The 24,283-nt window shown below is 47.8% G+C and overlaps 1 protein-coding gene across 1 annotated transcript in view; it reads left to right on the top strand.

The window, feature by feature from the left end:
- The window catches only part of LOC146788818 (exocyst complex component 1-like), a 1,992,459-nt gene that overhangs the window by 1,258,939 nt on the left and 709,237 nt on the right, over nucleotides 1-24,283 (top strand). The window contains exon 11 of the mRNA XM_085630399.1: nucleotides 2,964-3,085. Coding sequence (XP_085486525.1) covers nucleotides 2,964-3,085 — 122 coding nt within the window. The remainder of the gene's footprint in view (nucleotides 1-2,963; nucleotides 3,086-24,283) is intronic.

Below are 24,283 nucleotides of genomic sequence, written 5' to 3'. Positions count from 1 at the left end.
TCACTATTCTATATTAGGACTTTAAATTATAAATTGCAAGTAACAAAAGGATGTCTCTTTTGAAAGCAGTAACCTGCTGATCTGCACTCTGTAATCTACTTTGTACACGTTCTTTGCAGCAGGCATATTAACCCTCTGCACTAACTTCACATAAGTCAAAACCTCAACTATACAAAACACTGATCTCTCTCCAAGAAGATAATTAATCACACGAGTTCTCTTGACATTTATGTGAGGCCTGGGAATTGCCGGGGGAAAGAAACGCTGCAGCAGGTGCTTCAAAAGCGTAATAAACTTTCAAACAGGGCGCCCCCAGGAAGCCAGCACCCGCACCGCCCTAAAGCCAGCCCTGAGTGTACAGCGTCATGAGTGTGCAGCCCTACCAGTGTACTGTGCCATTTGTGTACGACCCCCTCCCCCCCATCAGTGTACGGCCCTGTCAGTGTACGGCCCAGTCAGAGTACAGCTGCATCAGTGTTCCGCCCCATCAGTGTACGGCCCGACCAGAGTACGACCCTGAGGCTGTCAGTGTACGGTCCCATCTGTGGAAGGCCCCAGTACAGTCCCATCTGTGGAAGGCCCCACCATTGTACGCCCCAGGTACATTTGGTCTTTATTTATAACTGATAGGATTATTGAGTCAATGGTAATATAGAGTCAGTTTGCTATTCAGTGTTTTTGACACCTGAAAATCTTACCTCTCTCTGTTCACAGAATGTTGACAATTATGTGTTAGGTGAGTACCCACCAGTGTCCTTGGTTAGGGCTCCGAAGCGACTGCCGTGTTTCAGATAGCGGACTAGCTCTTTGGTTCAAGGAGCTGACACATCCTAAATTCACTTGCCTTAAAGGGCATTTTCAGCTTAATATGATTCAGACAGTGCTTATTGCCTCGGGACAACTGTCTCCTACATTCCAGAGATATTTCACATTTTCCCCTTGCAGGTTCACATTGATTTCCTCTTCTTCATTTTTATTAGGTCTTGTCTACTAGACAGTGCATGTACTGTCTGTTGCGAGACATATTCTTAGCTTATCGTGGGCTTAGTGGCTATCCTTTGCTTACTATTGGTTGCATTAATTGTTACTCTCATTAACTTGTTTCTTATTCCTTAGCATATGCTAGATTTCCTTCCTCTTCCTGTGTTTGTCCCTCCTCTGGAACATGAACACATTACTGTGACCTTATACTGCCCGCTTTTGCAAAAGCTATTTTTCTCTTTTTATTTATGCACCCGGCACGAGTGCATGTGTTTACTAGCTGTCTCCTAGGTGTGCTTCTCTTCACCTCTGCGCGCTGCTCTCTCTCACCTGTGAGGTTCTCCCCTGCCACCACTATGATGTGCTCACCCTCGCCCTGTTGTTGCTTTCTTGCCCATCTGCTTTTCCTCCCTTCCAGCTCCATCTTGCCCTTTTGCTTTCGCCTGGTTGCTTTTCTCCCCACTCTCTATGCTCCACATTGCTCTCCCACTCACCACTTTGCTCGGCTACGCTCTCCGTGTTGCTCCTCATGACACCTGCACCATCCATGTTGCTTCGAACCCTCTGTGTTGGTTAAGCCTCAACCAGCCCCCCCATCTGATGCTTCTGCGCCCCCCTTCCTGTGTTGCTTTCTACCACCCGCTTTCCAAAAAAACACACTTTCTCAAGTTTTTTTGATTTCTATTTGCAAATAAAAAGAAAAAAAGCGCCATGTCCTTTTGTAGATGCTCACATGCGTAGTGCGCGCATGCATGGTGCACGCACCTACAAAATGATACAGCATGTTTGTTTTCTTATTTAGCCATGCTGCACAGAATTGGGAATGCATGGGAAGGCATTGGCAATGTCAATAGTTCTCAAAGGCGAGACCTTTTGGCTTTACCTAATGCTTGTTTAACAATTTCTAGCTGTGAAATTAAGCAGGATTTAGAGGCAGCACAAATCAGGTACGTGTTGTCTTTAATAGCCATGCACTGAGCCCATATACGGTGACCTGTCGCCTCCACCCCATGGCATCTGCTAGTTTCACAGAAATGAACCTGGCACACGCAGGATATCTACCTGGAGCCACAGTCGGCCAGGGCATCGCACATGTTTGGAGCAGCTTTTTGTGTGAACAGCTCTTTCTCTGCACTTAATAAAACAGTTATAAGATGACAGAAACAGGCCTTTTTGAGGCAGGAATTCCAAATTATTCATCACCAATTACTATTTCAGTTGACTGGGTACAAAATGATCAAATAACAAAAATATTCTACTACTGTAAATGTGCTTGAAAACGGCAAGAAACTTCTGAAATTATATTGACTGTTGTCAAACTCTACAGTTAAATCAGGACAAGTGAGTGACGGGAATCTGCGACAAATCTCACTGTGTGCTGCCCGTCAATGGTGCGGGTAAGCTGATGGTACCTTCGAGCCCTGCGGCGCCCCCCATTATTTCAAATAGAGTCCATCTGGAGGGAACTCGTGATGCACAGGGTGGGGGCGCTGCACAATCAATGGAGGTATTAAGAGGTTCTCTCTGTAAGGTGTCCTTCACTTCTCTCGCAGTTCTTGGAAAAAAGACAAGTATTGGCAAAACCAATAGGTGTACATTGTGTGCATGCCTTACAAACATCAAACCTGTTGTACTAAAGTGAAGGCAAAAACATCTCAAATATGGGTGCTGTACAAAAAAGGGGGTGCTCTATTTTGTGCAGCATCGATTGTTTGTCGCTTCTGGGCCGCTCACCTCTGATTTGAGGGGTATAAGAGCCCCTCGTGCATTAGGACGTACCTAAATATCCGCTACAAAAAGGGGGAGGCTAAAATCCTGGTATGAACTGATCCAAGGTGTGATGTTTGAAGCCAATGGCGGAAGGTTCTGCTGGAGGAGGCAGAGCCAAAGAGCTGAAAGGGAAACATACTATGTGCTTGCCATGAATAGTGCAAGTGCCACACATGTGAAACGTAAACAGCTATCCTTGCATCTCCCTTCAGGTGTGCAGGGCAGCCTGGACAAGCTGACCACCTCCACATCCAGCCTGCACCGGAGCTACCTGCGGCTGGCCGAGCTCGAGGGCCACCAGAAGGAGGGATCGGAGCACAGCATCGTGGCCAGAGTAAGGACAGAGGCCATCTCTCGATGGTCCATGCAGGTCATGCCTGTCACTTGTAAGATCGGCTTATTCTAGTTCCTTGTGATATGTTTTAGCAGCACCGTCTGCAAAAGAGGGATTTACGCTGTGCCAAAGGACCAGAGAAGCAACAGGGATTAAATCCGATATATCTAGTTATTCGCAAGAGGGTTGCAAATTAGGTGATGTCAGGTTTGTGGGGTGCACAGCAAACGGGTTGAATCAGTACCATTACGAAGCATAAGGGTTAGGGATTGAGAGACAGTTTTTTCCCAAACCTATTTGGATTAACATTTGAGTTAGCGGTCTTCTTCTCACGTATCAGCTCATAATGTTACATGTGGTACAGTTTATAACATTGTTTGACTGTGCATTATTCCGACTTGTTCAGTATACATTTCACATGAAACTTCCCGCCACTACAATGAATGGTGCAGCTGGTATGGTGGGGTGTAGTGTCCCAGGAGGTTTGATGGGTCAGTGTGCAGTCAGTTAACCACTAGAGCATGCAGCCTGTCATGAGGAGGGGTCCTCCCTTCCTCAAGTGTGTACATCAACACACCATCCTGGCCAGGAGCTAGTTGTTCCCAGGAGTACTGAGGTCGGGGGGGGTTGTGCAAGGCGTGGGGGGAGGGGCCGGGCTCCTGAGGACTTTGACTGCCCCTTTACTTACGTTGACTGTCTATGGCCGCTCTCTGAACAAGGGCTGGATTCATCCTCACCCGTTTGGGATTGGTATCCCTCAGGGTTATTTCCAAACTCCCAAGCCCTCTTTCCAGAGGTCTGCCATGGGATGTCCCCGAATCCCCCGTGCGTCTCTGGCCAGGGCTCTCCCCTCTGATCCCACCCAGTGTGTTACGTCCTGTTTCCAGTCCCCTATTGTGGGCCCCCCTGGTGATTTCCAGGTTAATGCTATCCTCCTTTTGGCCAGACTAAGGCTGGGTCTACAAACCTTGTGCCCACTTTACGTTTGGGAGGCAGAGGGAAGAGTCCCAGAATGCAGGTTTCAATCATGCGGATAAAGTCAGCATCACCATGGCCGCATCTCTGGGAGTTACGTATGTTGCCCCCCGTAAGCTACCTAGATTCTATGGGGCATCATATATGTCATATGGGTGTAGTTGAGCTGAATGTATTTCATCCTAGTATTGCGGGAAACCTTTTTGGGGTATGCTAAGATTCTGTTCCATTTGCGTCTGGAAGTTCCCTGTTCAGTGCAATCTCCCATTTGCCACACAATTTTTGAAGAGGGGTATGAAATATCTCTGACAATGAGGCATTAAACCCTTTTACCTGGTGTTCCCTACCCAGGGTAAGTATGTACTGTAATACTACATGGTTCTTCCTGGCCTTTACCCCACAGCATCTTGAATGTTCATATCAAGGCTTCGTATTGCAAGAATTGTCCCGCTTGAAGCTCATTGCTTTCGACCAGGTCCTCCAGGGGGGTCTAGTCCCGCCTCAGTCCAGGGTGACAACTGTTCAGGGGTAAATATCTTTTTGGGGTTGCTGTGTGGCAAACCGATAAGGGGCAGGGACGGGCCATATAGGGGAGTCCCCGGCCTTTTCACCACGCAGTATCTCTAACACTGCAAGGAGATGGTCTGCAACAGGGATTGGTGGGGGATCACCACTGTCGCATCAAGTATTTTGGCCAACAACAGGGGAGTGCGGTGTCCAGCATTCATGAAGTTTGTTCCTCCAGGGCATTCTAGCCATTGTGCCAGCCACTGCAATTGGGAGGCCAAGAAATAGAGCTCAAAATTCGGTACTTCCAGGCCACCTTCCGTCATGGGACCCTGCCGTGTGGCCAAGGACACCCTCTGTTGCCCCTTTCCCATATGAGGTCTCGGAGTAGGGCGTCAAGCTGTCGGAACAATCCTGCGGGCACCCCTGTCGGGAGATTGACAAAGAAATATAGCAAAAGCGGTACCATGACAATCTTTGACAATGAAATTCGGGCCGATATCGGAAGTCGCAGGGAGCACTTGAATGAGACACAGGCTCTAAGAGATCTAAGTGCCCGTCGAGGTTCCCCTCCCGCAGATCCTCCAGTGAGTGGGAGACATGTATCCCTAGGTATTTAAAAGTGGAGGCGGCCCAGTTCAGATCCAGTGGGAGATCCATAGGGCAGGGACTGGTCCGCGACATTAGGTATAGATAGGCCTTTTTTCTGTTGACCCGTAAACCAGACACGTGTTTGAATCTGGCTAATAAGTCCAGTGCCACTTCAGAACCCAGTACTGTGTCGTTAACGTAAATCAGGAGGTCATCTGCATAAAGTAAAATGGTATAGTCATGGCCTCCCACTGTCAAACCCACTCCTTCACCTCCCTGGCGAAACAACGCTGCCAGTGGCTCTATCGCCAGCACAAACAGGAGGGGTGACAGCAGGCATCCCTGTTAGGTACCGCTAAAGATTCAATATTGTGCAGAGACTACCTTACCTGTCTTGAACCTGGCCATGGGGTGCTCGTAAAGTACCCTCACCCGTGTTACCCAGTCATCGCCCCGACCCATGTGCATCATTGTCTCAAATAAAAAGTCCCATCTAACAGTATAGAAAGCCTTCTCAAGATCTATTGACAGAAGGGCCGCCCCAGAGAGGAGCCTCACATCGGCGTGGAACAGCACTGAATACAGTCTACGCAAGTTGTTGGAGGTGCTTTGTGTCATAATAAAGCCGTTTTGGTCTGTATGGATTAGCGTGGACATATGCAGTAATAAACGGAGCGCCAGTATCTTGTTCAGGATTTTAAAATCCATGTTGAGCATGGAGAGAGGCCAAAAATCAGAGATCCAAGACCCTTTCAGGGTCGTCTTGGGGAGAGGAACCACCAGTGCATCTCCGACTAATGCAGGGAGTCACCCAAGTCACAATGATTTTGCATATATGGTCTCCAGGCGGGGAGCCAGTTTCGGAGCATATACAGATTAAAATTCCGCAGGTAGATCATCTGGGCCTAGGGTCTTACCTGTGGTCATGCTCTTGATTGCCATCTGGATTTCCAGAGTCTCAATGGGGCAACCTAGAGTTGCCTTCACTTGTGGATCCAGTGGCAGCTGGGACAGAAAAGCTCTCTGTTCTACTTGTGGGACCAGGGAGGGTGCCTTACACATGAATTCGTAATAGTCACGTAGCAGGGTGGTGATACCCTCTGGGTCATGGACCGATTGGTTTGTTCCTGTCCATACAAGAGTGTTCCTGTGTGCCGGAGGATCTAAAAGGTTTAGCCCCCCGTGGGTTGCCCCGGTCTGGACCCCCAGCTTGCAGCCTCTTTGTAACCGGACCGTTCTCCCCTCTGAAGTGAATGGGTTACCGTGAAACATCTCTGAGCCAGACACTCCAGAGTCTCCCGAGGTGACTTGTTGGTGTGGCCTTGGACCTTGCCCCCATACTTATTGTATGTATGTATGTATGTATGTATGTATGTATGTATGTATGTATGTATGTATGTATGTATGTATGTATGTATGTATGTATCTGGTATTTATAACAACAGTGGTCCCCAGAAAGTGAAATGGAAACCAAAGGAATGAATATAGACTCAATCGTAGCTATATTTAGTGGACTTGTCCAGCCGGACAGAGGTCTGATATTTACTTGTAGGTTTAGGATATAATCATACAAAACAATACATAAAATGGGACACAATCCTGTGTCCTACTTAGCCAGTAGAGTACATAAACAAGGGAGAAAACGAACAACAGGGGGCTCAGGCAAAGCTTTTCTGGTTTGTTACACAAGGAGTATATACAGTGTTACAAGAACAAATCACTACAAAACACCTTTACAGCGGAATGAACGAAAGGTTTTTTGCGTATAAGGTGTATTAGGGTATCGACGGCGTTTCGATCCGTTTAAAGGCTGAGCGGATCATCATCAGGACTTTGATAACATGCCTGTTAAATAGAGCCTCATTAGCCGCAATTCCAGAATGAGGGAAGTTAGGCGGGGATACGAGGGCTGCTATAATGGCGGCTCCAGATATGATGAATTCCAGCACGGATACGGGGGGAGTCGCCTTCGCGTACTCTAACGGCTCAGTCTAATATCATGAATGAGGTGCTCCGTTCTGCTTCCTCTATTTCATAGCCTTTACTTCCCTTTAATGAGACATTGACGGAGCCCAATCTCTATGCCTGGCACAAGCCGGTGTCTGCTCCAGCGGTTTCCATGACTGTGGCAAGGAGGTAAAAGATGTTTCTGGGTCATCCTGCTTTTCTGTCCACCCATCCTTTGCCGGAAAGCTTGGTGGTCCAGGCTTCATGCTCCTTAAGGCAGTCTGCAGGTTCCTTTCCATCTACCTAACACACAAGAACAGTGCGCCAGCTACATACAGATATGCAAAAGTCCTTTTAAAAGGGACCAAGTCCCATCACCCACCGAAGTGGCATGCTTCATCATCTGGGACCTCCCTTAACCGCACCTGGTGCGGTTAAAGAGCTACAACTCCTTAAATTACTGTAAAGAGGAGGAGCTCAAGGATGTTTTTTATTGATGTAACTTGGAGGATGTAAATCTCCTAATGAAGAAAGCTACCAAAAGTGTAGTGAGACTAAGTGCAGTGTGTGAAAAGTGGTTTAAAATTGATTACTACTGCAATGTGAAAAACTGTGAAAAGTGAATACAAAAGGAACGATACAACCTACACAAGTACCTGCTTATCTGGGGATATGCGGCACCGTAGGGAAGTACAATTGTCGCCCTTCAAGGATCGGGGAACGTCCTACACTCCTGGTAAAAACTACGGGCGTGAGGCAACGCTCTGTCTGTCGTTACCCCGGACCTTCTTCCTGGTTGTTCCGAGTGGTGCCTTTTGTATTCACTTTTCACAGTTTTTCACATTGCAGTAGTGTTATGTTATGGTCCTGAAGAAAGCCACTGTCATTTTGTTGAGACACTAGTTGGCTGAAACATATAGACCTAAGAGGACGTGTTCCTACATTATTTGTGCACACGTTTTCCTCCAATATTTCTGCTTTTTTACTTTTGATACCACTGGATATCCAATAAAAATATTTTTCTATTGGTAATCAATTTTAAACCACTTTTCACACACTGCACTTAGTCTCACTACACTTTTGGTAGCTTTCTTCATTAGGAGATTTGGTCTTCAGTCTCAGCCCAGGAGCTTTGGACAGTTCCGCAAGTTTCGTGGCTTTGGAAGGAACTTGTCATTTCGTGCTAGGCAACAGCCGCCACAGCAGCCATAGAAGACAAATCCCTTGTACAGATCCTATAGGGGAAAGGGCAGAGGTCGTCTGCGGGGTGCTGCACGACAACAGGTCTCCTCCTCTTCTTCTGCCCCTCCAACTGGTGTGGCAGGGAAGCAGCTCTAGCTCCACCATCCTAGAGCATACTTGTCCTGTGGAAGGACGGATGTCCCATTTTCTACAGCGTTGGATGTCTGTTACTACAGATCTCTGGGTGTTGAATATAGTAGAGAATGGATTTGCCCTACCCTTCCGGGAGTTCCCCCTCCTTTACTTCCCGTTAGGGCTTGTGCTTGGAAGAGCGCCGCCTGCTTCTCCAGTAGGATGTTTTGTCATTGCTGCAAAAAGGTGCGATCGCGGTGGTACCGTAGCAGGAAAGGGGTCAAGGATGCTACTCCTGGTACTTCCTGAACCCCAAAAATGACAGTCGTTTGAGACCGATCCTCGACCACATGGTTTTGAAATTTTACCTTAAACAGGAGAAATTCACGATGTTGACCCTGGCTCAGGTTATTCCTGCGCTGCAGAAGGAAGACTGTATGGTGTTGATCGATTTACAGGATGGGTATTTCACATTCCCATCCTGAAGTCGCATCCGAAGTATCTCAATTTTACAGTGGGGTCTCAACACTACCAGGTTGCGGTCCTTCCGTTCACCTTTACATCCGCACCTCGGGATCTTCACAAGGGTGATGGCGCTGGTGACAGCACACCTCAGAAGGTAGGGGATTCCTGTTTTCCCATATCTGTATGACTGGCTGGTCAAAGCAAAGTCGCCAGAGATGGTGTTACATCATTTTCAAGTAACAATACAACTGTTGTTCGACTTGGGGTTTTTGATAAATGTACCCAAATCTCACCTGGTGCCCTCTCAATGCAACCTGTTCATAGGGGCAGCACTGGACACTACTGTAAGTCATGCCTTCTCACCTCTATAGAGTATTCAAGACATCCAGGCTATGAATCCACTTTTTCAGGATGGAGTGGCTGCTCAAGTACTGAAGGTCTTGTGCCTGCTCAATATAAGCCAGTGGGTGTCAAGGGAGATCCTGGCGCTACCCACAAGAGTACACAGTTTATGACTATGAACACATATATTAACTGCGGTGCTATCAACTTGAGGTTAAAACACCCATAACCCCCAATACAATCTTAGATTGATTCCAGTATTTTCTTCTGTTGAAGCACACGCAAAATTAAATAATTGCAGTAAAATGGTAATTACAATGACACAAAATATTTGTGTGGGCTTCTCTTCTTTTTTATTTTAATAGTAGAGTCTTCATATTTCTCAGTTTTCAAAAAATCTTCCACTCCCCAACGCGTTTCGTCGCTAAGGGATTAACCCATACGACTTCCTCAGGGCTGGAAGTAACAAAATAATATGATTGGAGTACAAAAACTACTGTTACATACACGTGAGCCCACATATACTCCAACGTGCAGAGGAAATAATCATGCTCCACAACATATGACAATCTGTGTCCCGTGTTTCAAATATTAACACATTCTTATAACAAAATTTCCACATACATTATATTCACCCTACATTGTATTCCGTCACCATTAGTGAGGCGCATGCTAATCAGACTGGACCTTCAATGAAAATTCTATACCTTATTTCTTGTATTTGAACACCTAAAACAATGAACAAAACGTGTATAATATTAACATTCACTGCGGAGCACATGAGGCATAGGCTGATCCTATCGACAGAAAATTAGCATATCACTTATGCGCCTTGTCGCCTATAATGTCATCCTCAGTACTATCTGTTATCGAAATCCCACACACAACAGAAATCTGGGACCTCTTCGACACCCTCTCGCCAGACAGCGCCTTCTTCAAGGAAACCTGTACCAACCCCAACATCACGACCGCCATCCCTGACGGATACTAGATCAAGAGGAAGGACCACGCCAACGACCCAGGAAGAGGACTCGCCATAGAACACAAGAACTCCCTCCGGCTCACCACCTCCAGCATGAACAACTCCTCGTCTCTCACGGAACACCACCATTTCCAGATCCAGACCAGCCCCAGAACGACCCTATGTGGCACCCTCGCCTACAGAACCCCCGGATCTCAAACTGTGTTCACCACAACCATCACCGACCTCATCGCATCTCACGCCATCGCCTCCATGGACAACATACTGCTCAGAGACCTAAACTTCCACCTCAACAACCTCAGCGACCCCAACTCCTCTGCCCTCCTGGACAACCTCGCCAACATCAGACTGAAACAGCTCGTCACCACCTCCACCCACAAGGTAGGACACACCCTCGACCCCATCTTCGCCTGAGGTAACAACATCCACTTCAGCCACACCATGCAACCCCGCTGGACGGACCACCACTGCGTACACTTCTCCATCAACAAAGCCACCGCTCACAGACCTACACCACGCCCTCCGTGAAGAAACTGGAGGAAGGTCACAGAGGAGCACCTCAACTCCACCCTCAACCATGATTCCCCTCCCACGACGACCGATGCCAAATCTGCAGCCAAGGAACTACACAGATTGGTCACCAACTGCGTTGACAAACTCGCCCCCCTCCGCAACCCCGACAGACAGCTCCCCATGAAGGCCACCTGGTTTATCCCCGACCTCCAAGAATCCAGACACACATGCAGATGTCTCGAGAAGCTATGGAGATACAGCAAAACTGCAGAAAATCGAACCACCTACAAGAACGCCATGACTGAATACCACCAACTCATCAGATCCACCTAAAGGACCTTCATCCAGAACAAAATCGTCGCTAACTCCAGCTACTCAAAGGAACTCTTCAGCATCATTCAGAAATTCACCAAAACCCAAGCAAAGCCACTGACGTCACACTCTCCCTGGAACTCTGCAACAAACTCGGCTCCTACTTCCATCTGAAAATCAAGTCCCTCTACGACAACTTCAACGAAAAGACACCAGACACCGAAACCACTCCTTCCTCCAGCAACGACAGCCAGCCTACCATCTCTGCGTGGACACCAACGAAGACACCGCCACAACCATGAAATGCATTCACTCAGGAGCCCCCATGGACCCCTGCCCGCCGCACATCTTCCACAGAGCCGCCACCACCATAGCACCCGAGCTACGATGCACTATCAGTGCTACCTTAAAATCCTGCACGTTCCCCGACGACTGGAAATGCGCAGAAGTCAAGCCCCTCATCAAGAAGCCCTCCGCAGACCCGACGGACCAGAAAAACTACCAACCCATCTCTCTCCTCCCCTTAGCAGCCAAAGTAACTGAGAAGATCGTCAACGTCCAGCTAACGAACTACACTGAAGATAACTCCATCCTCGACCCTTCCCAATCTGGTTTCCGCAGCAACCACAGCACCAAGACCGCCCTCCTCGCCGCAACAGACGACATCCGCACTCTCCTCAACCAAGGCCACACCCCGGCCCTCATCCTACGAGATCTCTCTGCGGCCTTCGACACCGTCTTCCACCGCACTCTCACCGCCAGCCTCCACGACGCCGGCATACAGGGGACCGCCCTCGACTGGCTTCGCTCCTTCCTCACCGGCAGAACCCAAAGAATCAAACTCTTGCCCGTCCCCACCGAATCGACAGAGATCAACTGCGGATTACCCCAAGGATCATCGCTCAGCCCCACGCTCTTCAACATCTACATGGCGCCCCTCGCCATCATCGTCAGACAGCATGGACTCAGCATAGAATCCTACACCGACGACACCCAGTTTACCCTCTCCCTCACAAAGGACCCCCACACCACCAGACTCAGCTTCAAGAAGGAATGAAAGATGTCGCATCCTGGATGTGCAGCAGCTGCCTGAAGCTCAACTCGGAGAAGACAGAAATCCTTGTCCTCGGACCCACCCTCTAAGCATGGGACAACACCTGGTGGCCCACAGCCCACGACACCCCCCCACTCCCACGGACCACGCCCAAAACCTCGGCATCATACTCGACCCCTCCCTCACCATGACCCGACAGGTCAACGCCGTTGCCTCCACCTGCTTCAACACCCTCCGCATCCTTCGCAAGACCTTCAAATGGATCCCCCCCGAATCCAAAAAGACTGTCACCCACGCACTCATAACTAGCAGACTGGAGTATGGAATCGCCCACTACGCCAGAATAAACAAATCCCTGCTCCGCAAACTCTAGACCATCCAGAACACCGCAGCCAGACTCGTCCTTGGCATCCCATGACATGAACACATCACCCAACACCTACAAAACCTCCACTGGCTTCCCGTCGAGAAGAGAATTACCTTCAAGCTACTCACCCACACATTCAAATCCCTCCAAAACACCGGACCCCAATACATACCCAAGAGAAACCTCCGCTCCACAGACCTCGCTCTTGTTGAAACACCGCGCATCCGCAGAGCAGGTAGAAGAGCCTTCGTCTACATTGCGGCTAAGACCTGGAACGAGCTCCCAATCGACATCAGATGCTCCCCCACTCTGCACGCCTGAAGAAAATGAGTTTTTACTAGGTTCTATTAATTTCCTTATATTCCTCCATTCCTTGCCATCTCGTGACAAAACCCTGCCTACAGCCTCCATTTCTGTTGACGCTCAAAACTATCGCATACCCAAGTCCCCCTGTTCTTTGCAGTTAGCCAATTCATAAGAGAAAGCCATGAGACACCTACTCCCTGTGTAAACAAGCTTGTCTTTCATCTTCTGCTTCCTGCTTGGTAAACATTCTTGACACCTTGATCAAGTTAGCTGGGCAATGGTCTGACTGACCGAGCCTTGATCAAGCTGATTGAACAATGATCTGAATGCCGAGCCTTGATCAAGCTGATTGAACAATGGTCTGAATGCCGAGCCTTGATCAGGTCATCAACTACAAACACTGCCTTGATCAGGTCATCAACTACAAACATCGCCTTGATCAGGTTATCAACTGCAAACACCGCCCTGATTGAACAATGGACTGAATGCCAAAAGAGTGGAGTAAAAATGTATATAAGGCTTGTTCGCTGTGGAGTAAAGCAGAAGCATCCTGGGTTTTGCCTCGGACTAGCTTGGGACTCTGTTCCATAGCCCGGGGTATTGTAATAAAGGTGGTTCTCTCTGCAGACAAAGGTTTCCGGGTCCACTTTAATATATAAGGAGGGTAAGAGTAGACTCGGGTGATTCCTGCACCGCCAAGTCCCCACTCCTCCTTGAGGTGAGCTTTTCTTGGTTCTACACGCCTTCAGGAAGATCCTCAATACCTGGCTCTTCGGCTGACTCTGAGCTGCACCCACCATGCCTTAGACCCTCATGTGTGAGTAGCACGCTTCACAATTCCCTGATTGATTGGTTGAAGGTATTGGCGCTCAGTCTACCAGAGCAAAGTCGTCTTCTTCGGCTTTAGCTAGAGGTGACCCTGTGGTAGACATCTGCAAGGCGGCAACTTGCGCCTCCCTCCACACGTTTGCGAAGCACTATCGCTTGGATTCGGAGGTGATGAGGGACAGCCATTTTGCACATTCTGTGCTGCAGAAACATTTATATATGCTGGCAGGCACCCTCTGCTGGGAGTGGGTCTGCTTGGGGATTCAATTCAAAAGGTGAGGAATCCACAGACAGATGTGTCCATCAAAAGAAGAAGTTACTTACCTTCGGTAACGCTTTTTCTAGTGGATATTGTATCTGCATGTGGATTCCCCACTGACCCACCCGCCTCCCCGTTGCCTGTCTTCTTATACCGAAAAATAATCAATCTATATCTTATGTGATTTATTGTTGGAATCATGTGATGCTCGGCTCTAGGAAATGTCTATGATGAAGAATTTCCAGTTTTGGCTGTGTTTGTATACTGTGTATACTTGTAAAGATTTTGCAGATTCATCCATTCGCCTCTAAGGCACGGAAAAAATGTCTGAAATGGACGTCAGCACGCCGACGAGGTCTTCTTATGACTCCGATGATGTCAGTTGCGTGCAGAGCCATTCCATTGCGATGTCCTCGTCGACGTGAGAGAGCTGAGGAGAAAAGTTTCCGTGGAATGCTGTGCATTGGGATCATTCAAAAGGTGACGAATCCACAGGCAGGTACTGTATCCACCAGAAAAAGCATTACCAAAGGTAAGTAACATGCTCTTTTGGTGCACTATATAGAGCGCCAGCTTCCTACACCAAGGGAATAATACAATCTGAGAGTTAATCAAAAAGAAAAGTCTTTAAATTCTTTTTGAAGACAGATTCAGAAGAAGCTCTTCGTAGAGCAAATGGGAGGGCATTGCAAAATTTGGAAGCTATGAATGCAAATGTTCTGCCTCCCCTTCTGTCTATACGTACTTTAGGAACTTGCAACAACATAAGGTTGTTGGATCAGAGAATCTAGATTGATGGTAAGGCCTGAGCCTTTTTGTTATGTAAAGAGGTCCTTTCTGACAGAAAGCTCTATAAGAGAAGGCAAGAGCTTTAAATTCAATTTCTTTGGTAACTGGTAACCAATAAAAACATTTCAGAAGAGGAGTGATTGTTGCGGCATTCTGCACAATCTGGAACATATCGATCAGGTAGGCAGGAAGACCGAAATATAAGATTTTGGAGTAATCCAGTCTGGCTGTTACTATGGCAGGAACAATGGTTTTTCGTGTATAGTTTGGGACTAGATAAACCTTTTTTTTTTAAAGATTAAAGTTTAGCCAAGCAGAGAGATGAAACATTCTGAATTTGAGGTGAAAATGAGAGGTTGGTATAAAGTTTTATACTCAAATTTCTCACTGTGGAAGTGGGTGTCTGGGGAAGACCTCGTTTTTCAGGCCACCATCTGCTTGGCCCAGGAGAGCCATTGGGTCCCAAAAACACAATATTCAGTTTTATCGGAATTTTATTTGAGACAATTATTTTTCATTCACTCAGCTACTCCTCTCAGACACAGTTGAGAACTTATGAAGACCTCTCGGTTGTATTCATGAAAGGACAGAAGCAGTTGAGTATCATCTGCGTACACGATCACTTGTACACCCTAAGAATCACCAGGTTTGCCAGTGGCTCCAGATACATATTGAATAGTGTGGGGCTTAAGATCTCTGAGATCTATCCTTGAGAAATGATTTTATTTGGCAAAAGTGTGTCCTTGTGTAGGAGGCTGGCTTAGTATATGGAGCTCACTAATGTAAGTGTAGCACCCTGCACTAATCCAGATAATCTTTATGGTGATTTTAGTGGTCTTAGACAACCTTAGAATGGTCTCTAAGTGGTAACTGTGGAGAGCAGCCTTCAGGCTTAGTGCAGAAGGAGTGTAAAGCAGCTTGCTTTACCAATACCTAAACTTATAGTGTAGGTTAAGTGAAAAAGAACCTCACAGTGAAGTTATAAAAATATGTATTTATTTTAAACACTCACTAACACATTGCAATATCTCCTACCCAGAGATATAACCACAATACACACAATAATATCATATAGAACACGTAAGTAGCACAAATTCACAGTGGTATCCAGGGGAAGACGTAACCATATACTAAAATAGTGGAATGCGAACCACGACCTAAGTCAAGACTGGACCCAGAAGATGTAGAAGAGCCGGGGACCCAAGGAACCACCCAAGGTAAGTACCCAGAAACCCCAAGGAGGCCGTGTGCAGAGTGGGAACACGACCGCATGCTCAGTGCAAGTCAATGGGTAAGTCGCGGTTGCAGTTTTTACGAAGAAGGACCCTTCCCAGAGGATCCTGAAGAAACCCCGTGGAAGATGGAAGGTTGGAGAGTCACCCCCCGTGGATACCTGGAGAACCAGGATACCTACACCAGGGAAGCCATGTGCACAGGTGCGAGTTGACGTCGGAAACCGCCGTAGACCACAATGGATGACTTCAGTAAAGATGCCACTGGCGAAGAAGGTGAAACAGTGCGGTGGAACCCAAAGGTGGATTCAAGATGAGAGGTATCTACAAGCATAGGTGACAGAGTCTGTGCCACTGAGGAGTGACAAGGAGGCACGGAAGACAAATGCCCACCAATGTCAGATATGCATGAGAGTTCACGGTGCCCTTGATGTTGCGGCTGCGCGGACCAGGCGATGCTGTGGAAGATCAGGAGCCGTTTACAAGCTGTTCCACGTCGGATGTCAAGAGCCAGGCGGTTAGTGTTCGTCAGAAGCACCAACAAGCCTTGGCAACGCCAACAAACCTAGTATGCGAAAAGGGTGCAGTGTCGGGACCAGCAAGGTCCAAGGGACTCACCTCGAGCAGGTAAGTCAGAGCAGGCCCCGAGCAAGCAGGGGAGCCCACTTGAGCCAAAGAAGACCCTCAACTTGATGGCACAGGAATCACAAGAGGACCTCGAGCAGCTCACCAAAGGAAGAAGGCCCACGGTGCAGGCAAAGATCTTGGTTGCAGGAAATGCTTGCGGCTGGAGCTTCTTGGAGCCTAAAGATCTCTGGTGAAGAGAGTCAACAAGCCTTGGCAATGGCAAGTTGACTTGGAGCAAAGGGGTACTGCTCCAGCGGTTCCTACAAGGGATACTGGCTTCAAACTTGCTGCGAAGACAGTGTAAGCCTCAAGGGAGTTGCAGAACCACCACCTGTGTTTCTGAACCTTTCAGAGTCCGTAGGAGCTCAGGAACAGCAGACCGCTCAGCTTTGTTGCGGTGCATGCAAATGCAGGGAAGTGACTCCTTCATTTCAAGTGAGATTTCTTCGGGTGTCTTGGATGTTCACAGGCCTGTAGAAGAACCTGTATGGATCACAGGCACAGATGACGCAGTAGACTGGCAGGAAGGCGAGACCAGGAGCAGCAGGAGTCTTCCCAGTTGCAGTCTTGCTTCCCAAAAGCGAAGTCCAGTGAAGTCCAAAGTGCCCAGATGGTTAAAGATGAAGTAGTTTCAGATCTGAATCTTTGGTTTCGGATCTGAACATTGTCTCACGTCGAATCTAAGGAAGCACCCACAGGTAGGCCCTTAACTACCCTAGAGATAGAGTTGGGATGATCCATGGGTCCCTCCCACAGGAGGTGCTGGACAGTGGAGAGGATACTCCCATGTCCTTTTGTCCAGTTTCGCACCCGAGTGAGAGCCACCGGCTCCCTGAACTGGTTGCAACTTGAGTATGAAAGGAGGGCACCAAATGTGCCCTTCAAAGCAGTCTAGTGGCACTGGCAAGCGCCCCCACCCTGTCCCAATACACTAAGTCCTGTCTGGGAGGTGGTCACACCTCCCTGTGACAGAAAACCTATAGTCCTGCATTCTTCTGCTCGAGCTTGGCTCAGTAGCAGGAGGGCAGAATCGTGTCTCTGGTTGGCAGCAGCCATAGTTTACTGTACGTGTCTAGAAGACTGGTACCAGGAGCACTGAGTGCCTCCCGTAGAAGCTTTACAGTGCATGGAATCATACCTCTAACACCGTTTACAATTTTGGGATATGATTTGAACATGTTTGATACCAAACACGACAGGGTTTGCTACAGCCAGTTTAGAGTTAGCCATCGCATACTGACGCATGGCCACTCTATGTATCATAATGGCTGTTGCACTTACAACCCGGGAAAATTGTCTCTGGGATTTTAGGGGTGTTCTGCTCATGCAAGGGACACTCTCTCACCTATAACCAAGCATCCTGCCTTCAGGATTGAAAGGCCTGCCTAAGGGGTGCCTTATCGGTTTTAAGTGCAGTGACCTCAGATTTAAGGAAACTTACATCTGTCGTAAGTGGTGCTAGCACCAGCTTACACAGGCTGCAATGGCCGGCCTGTAGTCACAATTTGAGTGGTCTCCCATGGTTGGCATCATACATGCTTCAGCCCATGGGGGACTCCTGGTGTACCTATGCCCTGGGTACCTTAGTACCATATACTAGTGACTTACATGGGTACATCAGTAGCCAATTTGAGGTGTTCCTTAGTACTCGCTATGTCATGTCCAATTTAGGGAAGAAGCACAGAGACTGGGGTCCTGATTAGCAGGATCCCAGTCAGGCTAGTCAGAAAAACATAATGACACCAGCAAAAGTGGAAAGCAGATCCTACTTTCCTACACCTTGGATCCCAATCGTCCTCAGCCTTTCCTCAGAATCGTATACAATACAATATCAAAGGCAGCTGATAGATCTAAGAGAACCACCATAGCTGAGGAGCCCTGTGGCAGGTTGCCTTTAATAAATTCAGTCCCTTCTAACAGGTCTGACTCCAGGTTTAAAGACCAATTGCGACTCATGCAGAAGATTGTTTGATTCCAGGAAATGGGGTAATTGTTGGTTGACAAATTTCTCTAGTATCTTGGAAACTGCCAGCAGGAGCTAAATTGGTCTGAGTTTCTCATGACTGTCGGGTAAACTTCCGGCTTCTTCAGTAGAGTTTTTTTCTAACTTGCAGGTACTGCGGCAGCTGTCAAAGAGTTGTTCAAGATGCGATTCAGACCTGGATTTATGGTAGCAGATACCAAACTTAAGATACAAGGAGGGCAAGGGTCTAGAGGCGACTCAGATTTACTCTTCGATAAATCCTTTGCAGAGGCCTCAAGAGATGTGGTGTCAAAAACAGACAGTTGTTAGCCGGAGTCCTTACTGGCCTCGTTTGAGCTAGAAAGAGGAACCTCGCCAGTGAAATCAGAGTAGATGGCCTCAGTTGGCTCGTAAAGGAACTCTGACAGCTTGGTGCGTAATTTCAGGGAAGAGGTGACTTCATTTTCCAGAGCATCAGGGGGGAAAAAATAAACAATTTTTGAAGTTAACTTGAGGTATTAAAAGCTGATAAATATTTGTTTTGCAGCTTGCGTATCAATATGCTAATTTTTCTTAGAGCTAGTGTGTAGTTATTGTTTGCATCAGTGTCGTAAGATTCTCTTTTAAGCGTTTTACAGAAGTTTTTTTCTTCGGAAAAACCAAGGCGCAGCAGTGTTGGTCCTGTTTGAAAGGCATTTTTAAGGGGGGCAATGAAAGCTAAGGCACCGGTTAGGCAATTATTAAAATTGACTAAATCTGAATATGGGATACCCGTTAGGTTAGGTAAGTGGACTGGAGGTGATCTGAAAGAAGGGGCTCAGAAATGTTATACCATGCTCTAGATCATCTCCATACATTTTCATTAACTTCCTGTTTTAGACTGACTTCAAAAGAAAATAGTACTAGGAAACGATCAGACCAAATACGTCTAGAAGAGGGGCCAACTTGAAGGTTGGGAAGGTGAGGGGTAGAGAGTGGCCCCCCTAACGCGCGGGGACAGACACTGCTTCCAGCACTTCTCTGAGAGGATGAGCTGCCCTGCAACAAGGGGCTTCCGGGTGCAAGTTAAAGATGCCAAGAATAATACAGGGAGAGCCGAGCAAGCACTTTCAGAATCATTGTGACAGGCTATTTTAATAGTGAATCCCAAGCCCTCCCGGCCTCCCGCTTCGACAGATGTAAGTGGCTGGCGAATCATGAGCATACCGCCGCCTGTTTCCCCTCATGAATCAGATGATGAATCGAGAAACTGGGGAGTGAGTGGCTGCAAGGGGTATTTACTAATGCAATATCAGGTTTCCTTTCTTTCAACCGTGCTTCTGCAAAAGTATGAAGGTCAATTTATCTTCTAAGAGTAAATTATAAATGTCAAAGGCATGTTTTAAATGCAATGAAATAAACAAGCCGAGAATGAATCAGCAGAGAGATGAGTGTTTTTGGTTATTTTATCTGTCGTGATTTTTCCACTGCTCCCTTTTGACATGGACCCGAGATTAGTAGAGGCATCAAGGACAAACCTTAAAGATGAACAGTGTAGGAGAGTAGGGTCTGCTTTCTATGTTCACCCCCACTTTTTGCTTTTGCTTTACTGGTTTTCGACTTAGATGTGGCTGTGGGCCTGCTAATCAGACCCACAGCCCTGCTGTTCTCTCTCTAAATTGATACTATGTACTTTAGGTGCATAACCCATTTGGATAGGATCACCTTATTGGCCCCTGTACAGTGTACCTTAGGTACCCAGGGCATAGGTGTATCCTAGGCCTACCAGGGGCTGCAGCATGTATTGTGCCACCCCTGGCCTGGCCTTCCATTATGACACAACTGGCTGATCACTCAGCTGGGGCAAGGTCGTGTAATCACTCCTTGCTTAGGTGTAGTATTCCTATACCTATCTTACATATAGACACATGTGTACCTATCAGCCACTCCTATGGCAGGCCTTAACAATCCTGGAGGCAGAGTGCTTGGTAACATGTGAGATGGTGCTCTAGCATGAGCTGAGCCTGTCTGCAGCTTTCGGAACCATGTCCTTATAGCTGTTTTATGATATAGCCTACCATATACTCTTAAAGTGCCTTATAATCTTAAACGGTTATGGTAACTATGGTTTGGCTGTATCAAAACATGTCGTGTAAGGTGTCTAACACTTTGCAATAATACCCCCATCCCACTTCTGGGGATGAGGATATTATCCCTCCCTTCTAGAGGGAGAGGACATGTTGAAACCTACTTACCCGGTTAAAAGTTAACCAGAGCCCCAGCATCACAAAATGGATGCTGCTGCCACGACACAAGTCTGACCTCCTGCTGCTGGGAGTGATCCCGGCAAGGGAGGCTTGGACAATAGGTTTCCTGCCTTGGGAGGTGCGAGCACCACCCCTGACAGGCCTTAGTGTATTGGGGCAGGGAGGGATGAATGAAACGAGACACTGCCTGGGGCACACAAGGTGTCCCATGCATAGTCCAGTTCAAACCGGTGCTGGGGCACACCAGCCCCAGTCCTGGCGTGAAACTGGACAAAGGGAAGGGGGTGTAACCACCCCCCTCCCAGGTCCCACCCATAAGGCGTGACCTAGCAGGCAACCCAGGCCCCCAGATTAGTATTAGAGTGGTAGCTGGGCCCCAGGAGATTAGATTATCCTGAACCTGCAACTTGAACAGAAACTCTGGACCTTCGACATTCGACGAAAGAAGAAGACTGAAGAATCTCTCTTGTGGCCAAGGAGTGGCTACCCTGTGCAAACAGGCACCATCAAGAGACTACCCTTTGCTTTGCTAAAGTTCTACGAGGGACCGACTGCAGAGCCCGACCAGAGCCTTGACTTCCAGACTTCTCCGACCCTGATCCACATCCACAGCCGAGCTGAGATCCGTGGAGGTGACGAGAGACGTGGGACTGGCTACCTGGGAAAAGTGGCGAGTATCTTCCAGCGCAGCTTCTGGGGTACCCTCGAAGTTGTGCACCGGTGATTGAAAAGCCCCAACCCCAAGCACCATCTGCACCGAAGATCAGCCCCCCCACACTCCACGAGTCCTGCGTGGGGCCTCTCTGCATTTTCCTGCTTGCCGCGTCTGTCCGGTTGCTTGCCCGTTGGCTAGCGGCCTTTGTGACGACACACCTTGAAATCTTCACTGCTGGTTTGGCTCCTCCAGACTGGCTCCCGCTTCTTTGCAAAAGAGAAGCACCCCACACCTTCCTGGTCTGCACCAGAAGCAAGTCCTCCGTTCTTCACGGGTTCCGCTTGCCAAGGATTGGTGAGTCCTAGTTCGACTTCGACGCCGCCGACAGCAAGAGCCTTCGTGGGACAGCTCGCCTCCTGGTCCTGGTCGTCCTCGACGTCTCCTGGTACCCGTGGCTGCAGCGACAAGCTTCACCCTTCACCTGCAATCTTCACGACATCGCCTGGTTCCTTCCTGGTTCCACGTGGTCACTGGCTAGTGACCTTGACTCTGTCCCTTCTGCTTGCATGTACCCTTCCTTCTTGATCCCGGCCTTGGGATCCACCGGACACTCTGCACTGACTGCCTGTCAGCAACTTTCCTTCAGGCATCCATAGAAGTCCACGACGAAACTCGACGCAAGTTCACACCTATGCACCCGCAGCCTGTGGGCTAGGTAACTTGGGTACTTCGGTGCTCACAAGGGTAGTGACTATCCTAGGGTCTAGTTTCCGAGTCTCGACTTCCTAGTTGCTTCAGAAGTGTCCTAAAACTGTTTATTTCAGAACTGTACTATTTCTATCGACTATACGCATTACGCGTGAGTGTTTCCACTCTGCACCTGAATCCCGTGGGCCTCCCACTTCCTAACTGTTGATAGTGTAGTGTAGCCCCAGCGATTCCCTAGGCCTAGGCCTATTCTATTTCTGTGACAGTGGTCCTTATACCACTTCTTTAGTATATGGTTTGCGTGGCCCCTAGGGCCTAACTGTATTACTTACCTGTGTGACTTAATGTATGCTTAAATAAGACTGTGTTGTACTTACCTCGAATCTCATAAAGAGTGCTGAGGGTTTGACTAGAACAAATACACTTTATTTTATATATATATCTGTTGTGGTGTCTTTTCATTTGGTATTCAAGGGATTATATATGGTATCACAGCTGGCTTCACATGCCATTCAGAGTTTAGCCTAAGACTGCTCTTGTCCATGCTACCACTAGGATAGCTGGTCTATAAGGTTGACTTTACAACCAATCACCATAAGGGTTGTTTGGACTGATATAAGGTGTACACTAGAACTAGTGACATCATACATCAGGCCAACTTCTCACATTGGTGAGCAGCGGTTGGGATCTGAGCTTGCTGTTGTAATACCATTGTAATCTTGAGATACTAAACTGAAAGATCACACAGATATTGTTTAGGTACATATAACATAGATTATAATACTTAAGTCCTACTGGACTTAGTTGTTGTAGGTTGATGGAGTAACACACCCTGACTACAACTACTAGAGAAGTTTAGTAGAAACAACTAGTGTAGGTAGGTGCACACACCACACCTTCACTAGATCATGTCTCTGGGAGGAGATCAAGGAGATGCTCTCTCAGGAGGGGCAGGTCTGAAAAAGATCCCCTCTAGATATGATACCCTAACTTTTCAGGAGATGAGACAATTGTGTACCTCCAGAAAGTTAAAACAGGGTGCAAACCCTACCCTCCTTCAGCTAGTGCAGATCCTAGAGGAATATGATGCTCTTAGGGCCTCACAGGCTAGTACCCTAGGTACAAGGGAGGGTCTACCCACTACAGATGAGTCAGATGGGACTTCAGATGAAGAGGTAGACAGCCAGGGCCAAGTAGGAAGACTTAGCCAGGCTAACCTAAGCTTACATGGGAGTTTGCATGGGGTCCCCCCATACAGACCCCCAAGTGGGCTTAACCAGAGAAGCAGGAGAGACAGATCCCCTTCAAGGGAATCCATCCACTCCCATGTCTCTAGCATCTCTAATGCCTCTTCTCACAGGGGAATGACTTCCCCCAGAGAAAAGAGAATGAAGCCAGAATGAGGGAAGCTAATCTGAGGATTGAGAGGGAAGAACTTGCCCTTGCCAAGGAGAAGCTTGCTCTGGCTAGAGAGAAAACGTTAAGTGGGTTAGAACCCACTGGTGGCAGCAATATCCCTAAGGATAGAGACAGGCACTATGATAATAGAAACCTGAGCAAGATTGTCCCTCCCTACAAGTGTGGGGATGACATCCACAAATGGATAACTGCTTTGAAGAGAGCTTGCAAAGTACAGCAGGTACCCCAAAGTCAGTGGGCAGCTATCTTGTGGCTCTCCTTCTCTGAGAAAGGTAGAGACAAGCTCCTCACAGTTAGTGATGAGGATGCAGACAATTACTCTGTCCTGAAGAGTGCTCTAATTGATGGGTTTGGCCTAACCACTGAACAATACAGGTTGTTATTCAGGGATACCCAGAAGACACAGACTCAGGACTGGACTGACATTGTAGATTGTACCACTAAGGCTCTGGAAGGCTGGCTAGTGGGAAGTAAGGTTAAGGACTATACAGGATTGTATAATTTGATCATGAGAGAACAAATCCTTAACAACTGTCAAAACCAGCTACTGCATCAACACCTGATTGATTCTGATCTGACCTCTCCCCAAGAATTGGGAAAGAAGGCAGATAGATGGGTCAGGACTAGAGTTAAGCAGAAAAACCAGAACCAGGGCGGTGATCAGAAAAAGGCAGACCAGAAGGGTAATGATCAGAAACAAAAAGACCAGAAGTCTTCACCAGGCCCCCAAAAGGCTCAGGGGTAGGGTGGTCCCAAAAAGGATAAAAAGAAAGATGGCCAAAAGAAACCATGGTGCA

This window comes from Triturus cristatus, chromosome 10 (assembly GCF_964204655.1).
Source record: "Triturus cristatus chromosome 10, aTriCri1.1, whole genome shotgun sequence".
NCBI classification, from domain to species: domain Eukaryota; kingdom Metazoa; phylum Chordata; class Amphibia; order Caudata; family Salamandridae; genus Triturus; species Triturus cristatus.
This window is presented reverse-complemented; position numbering and strand designations above follow the sequence as displayed.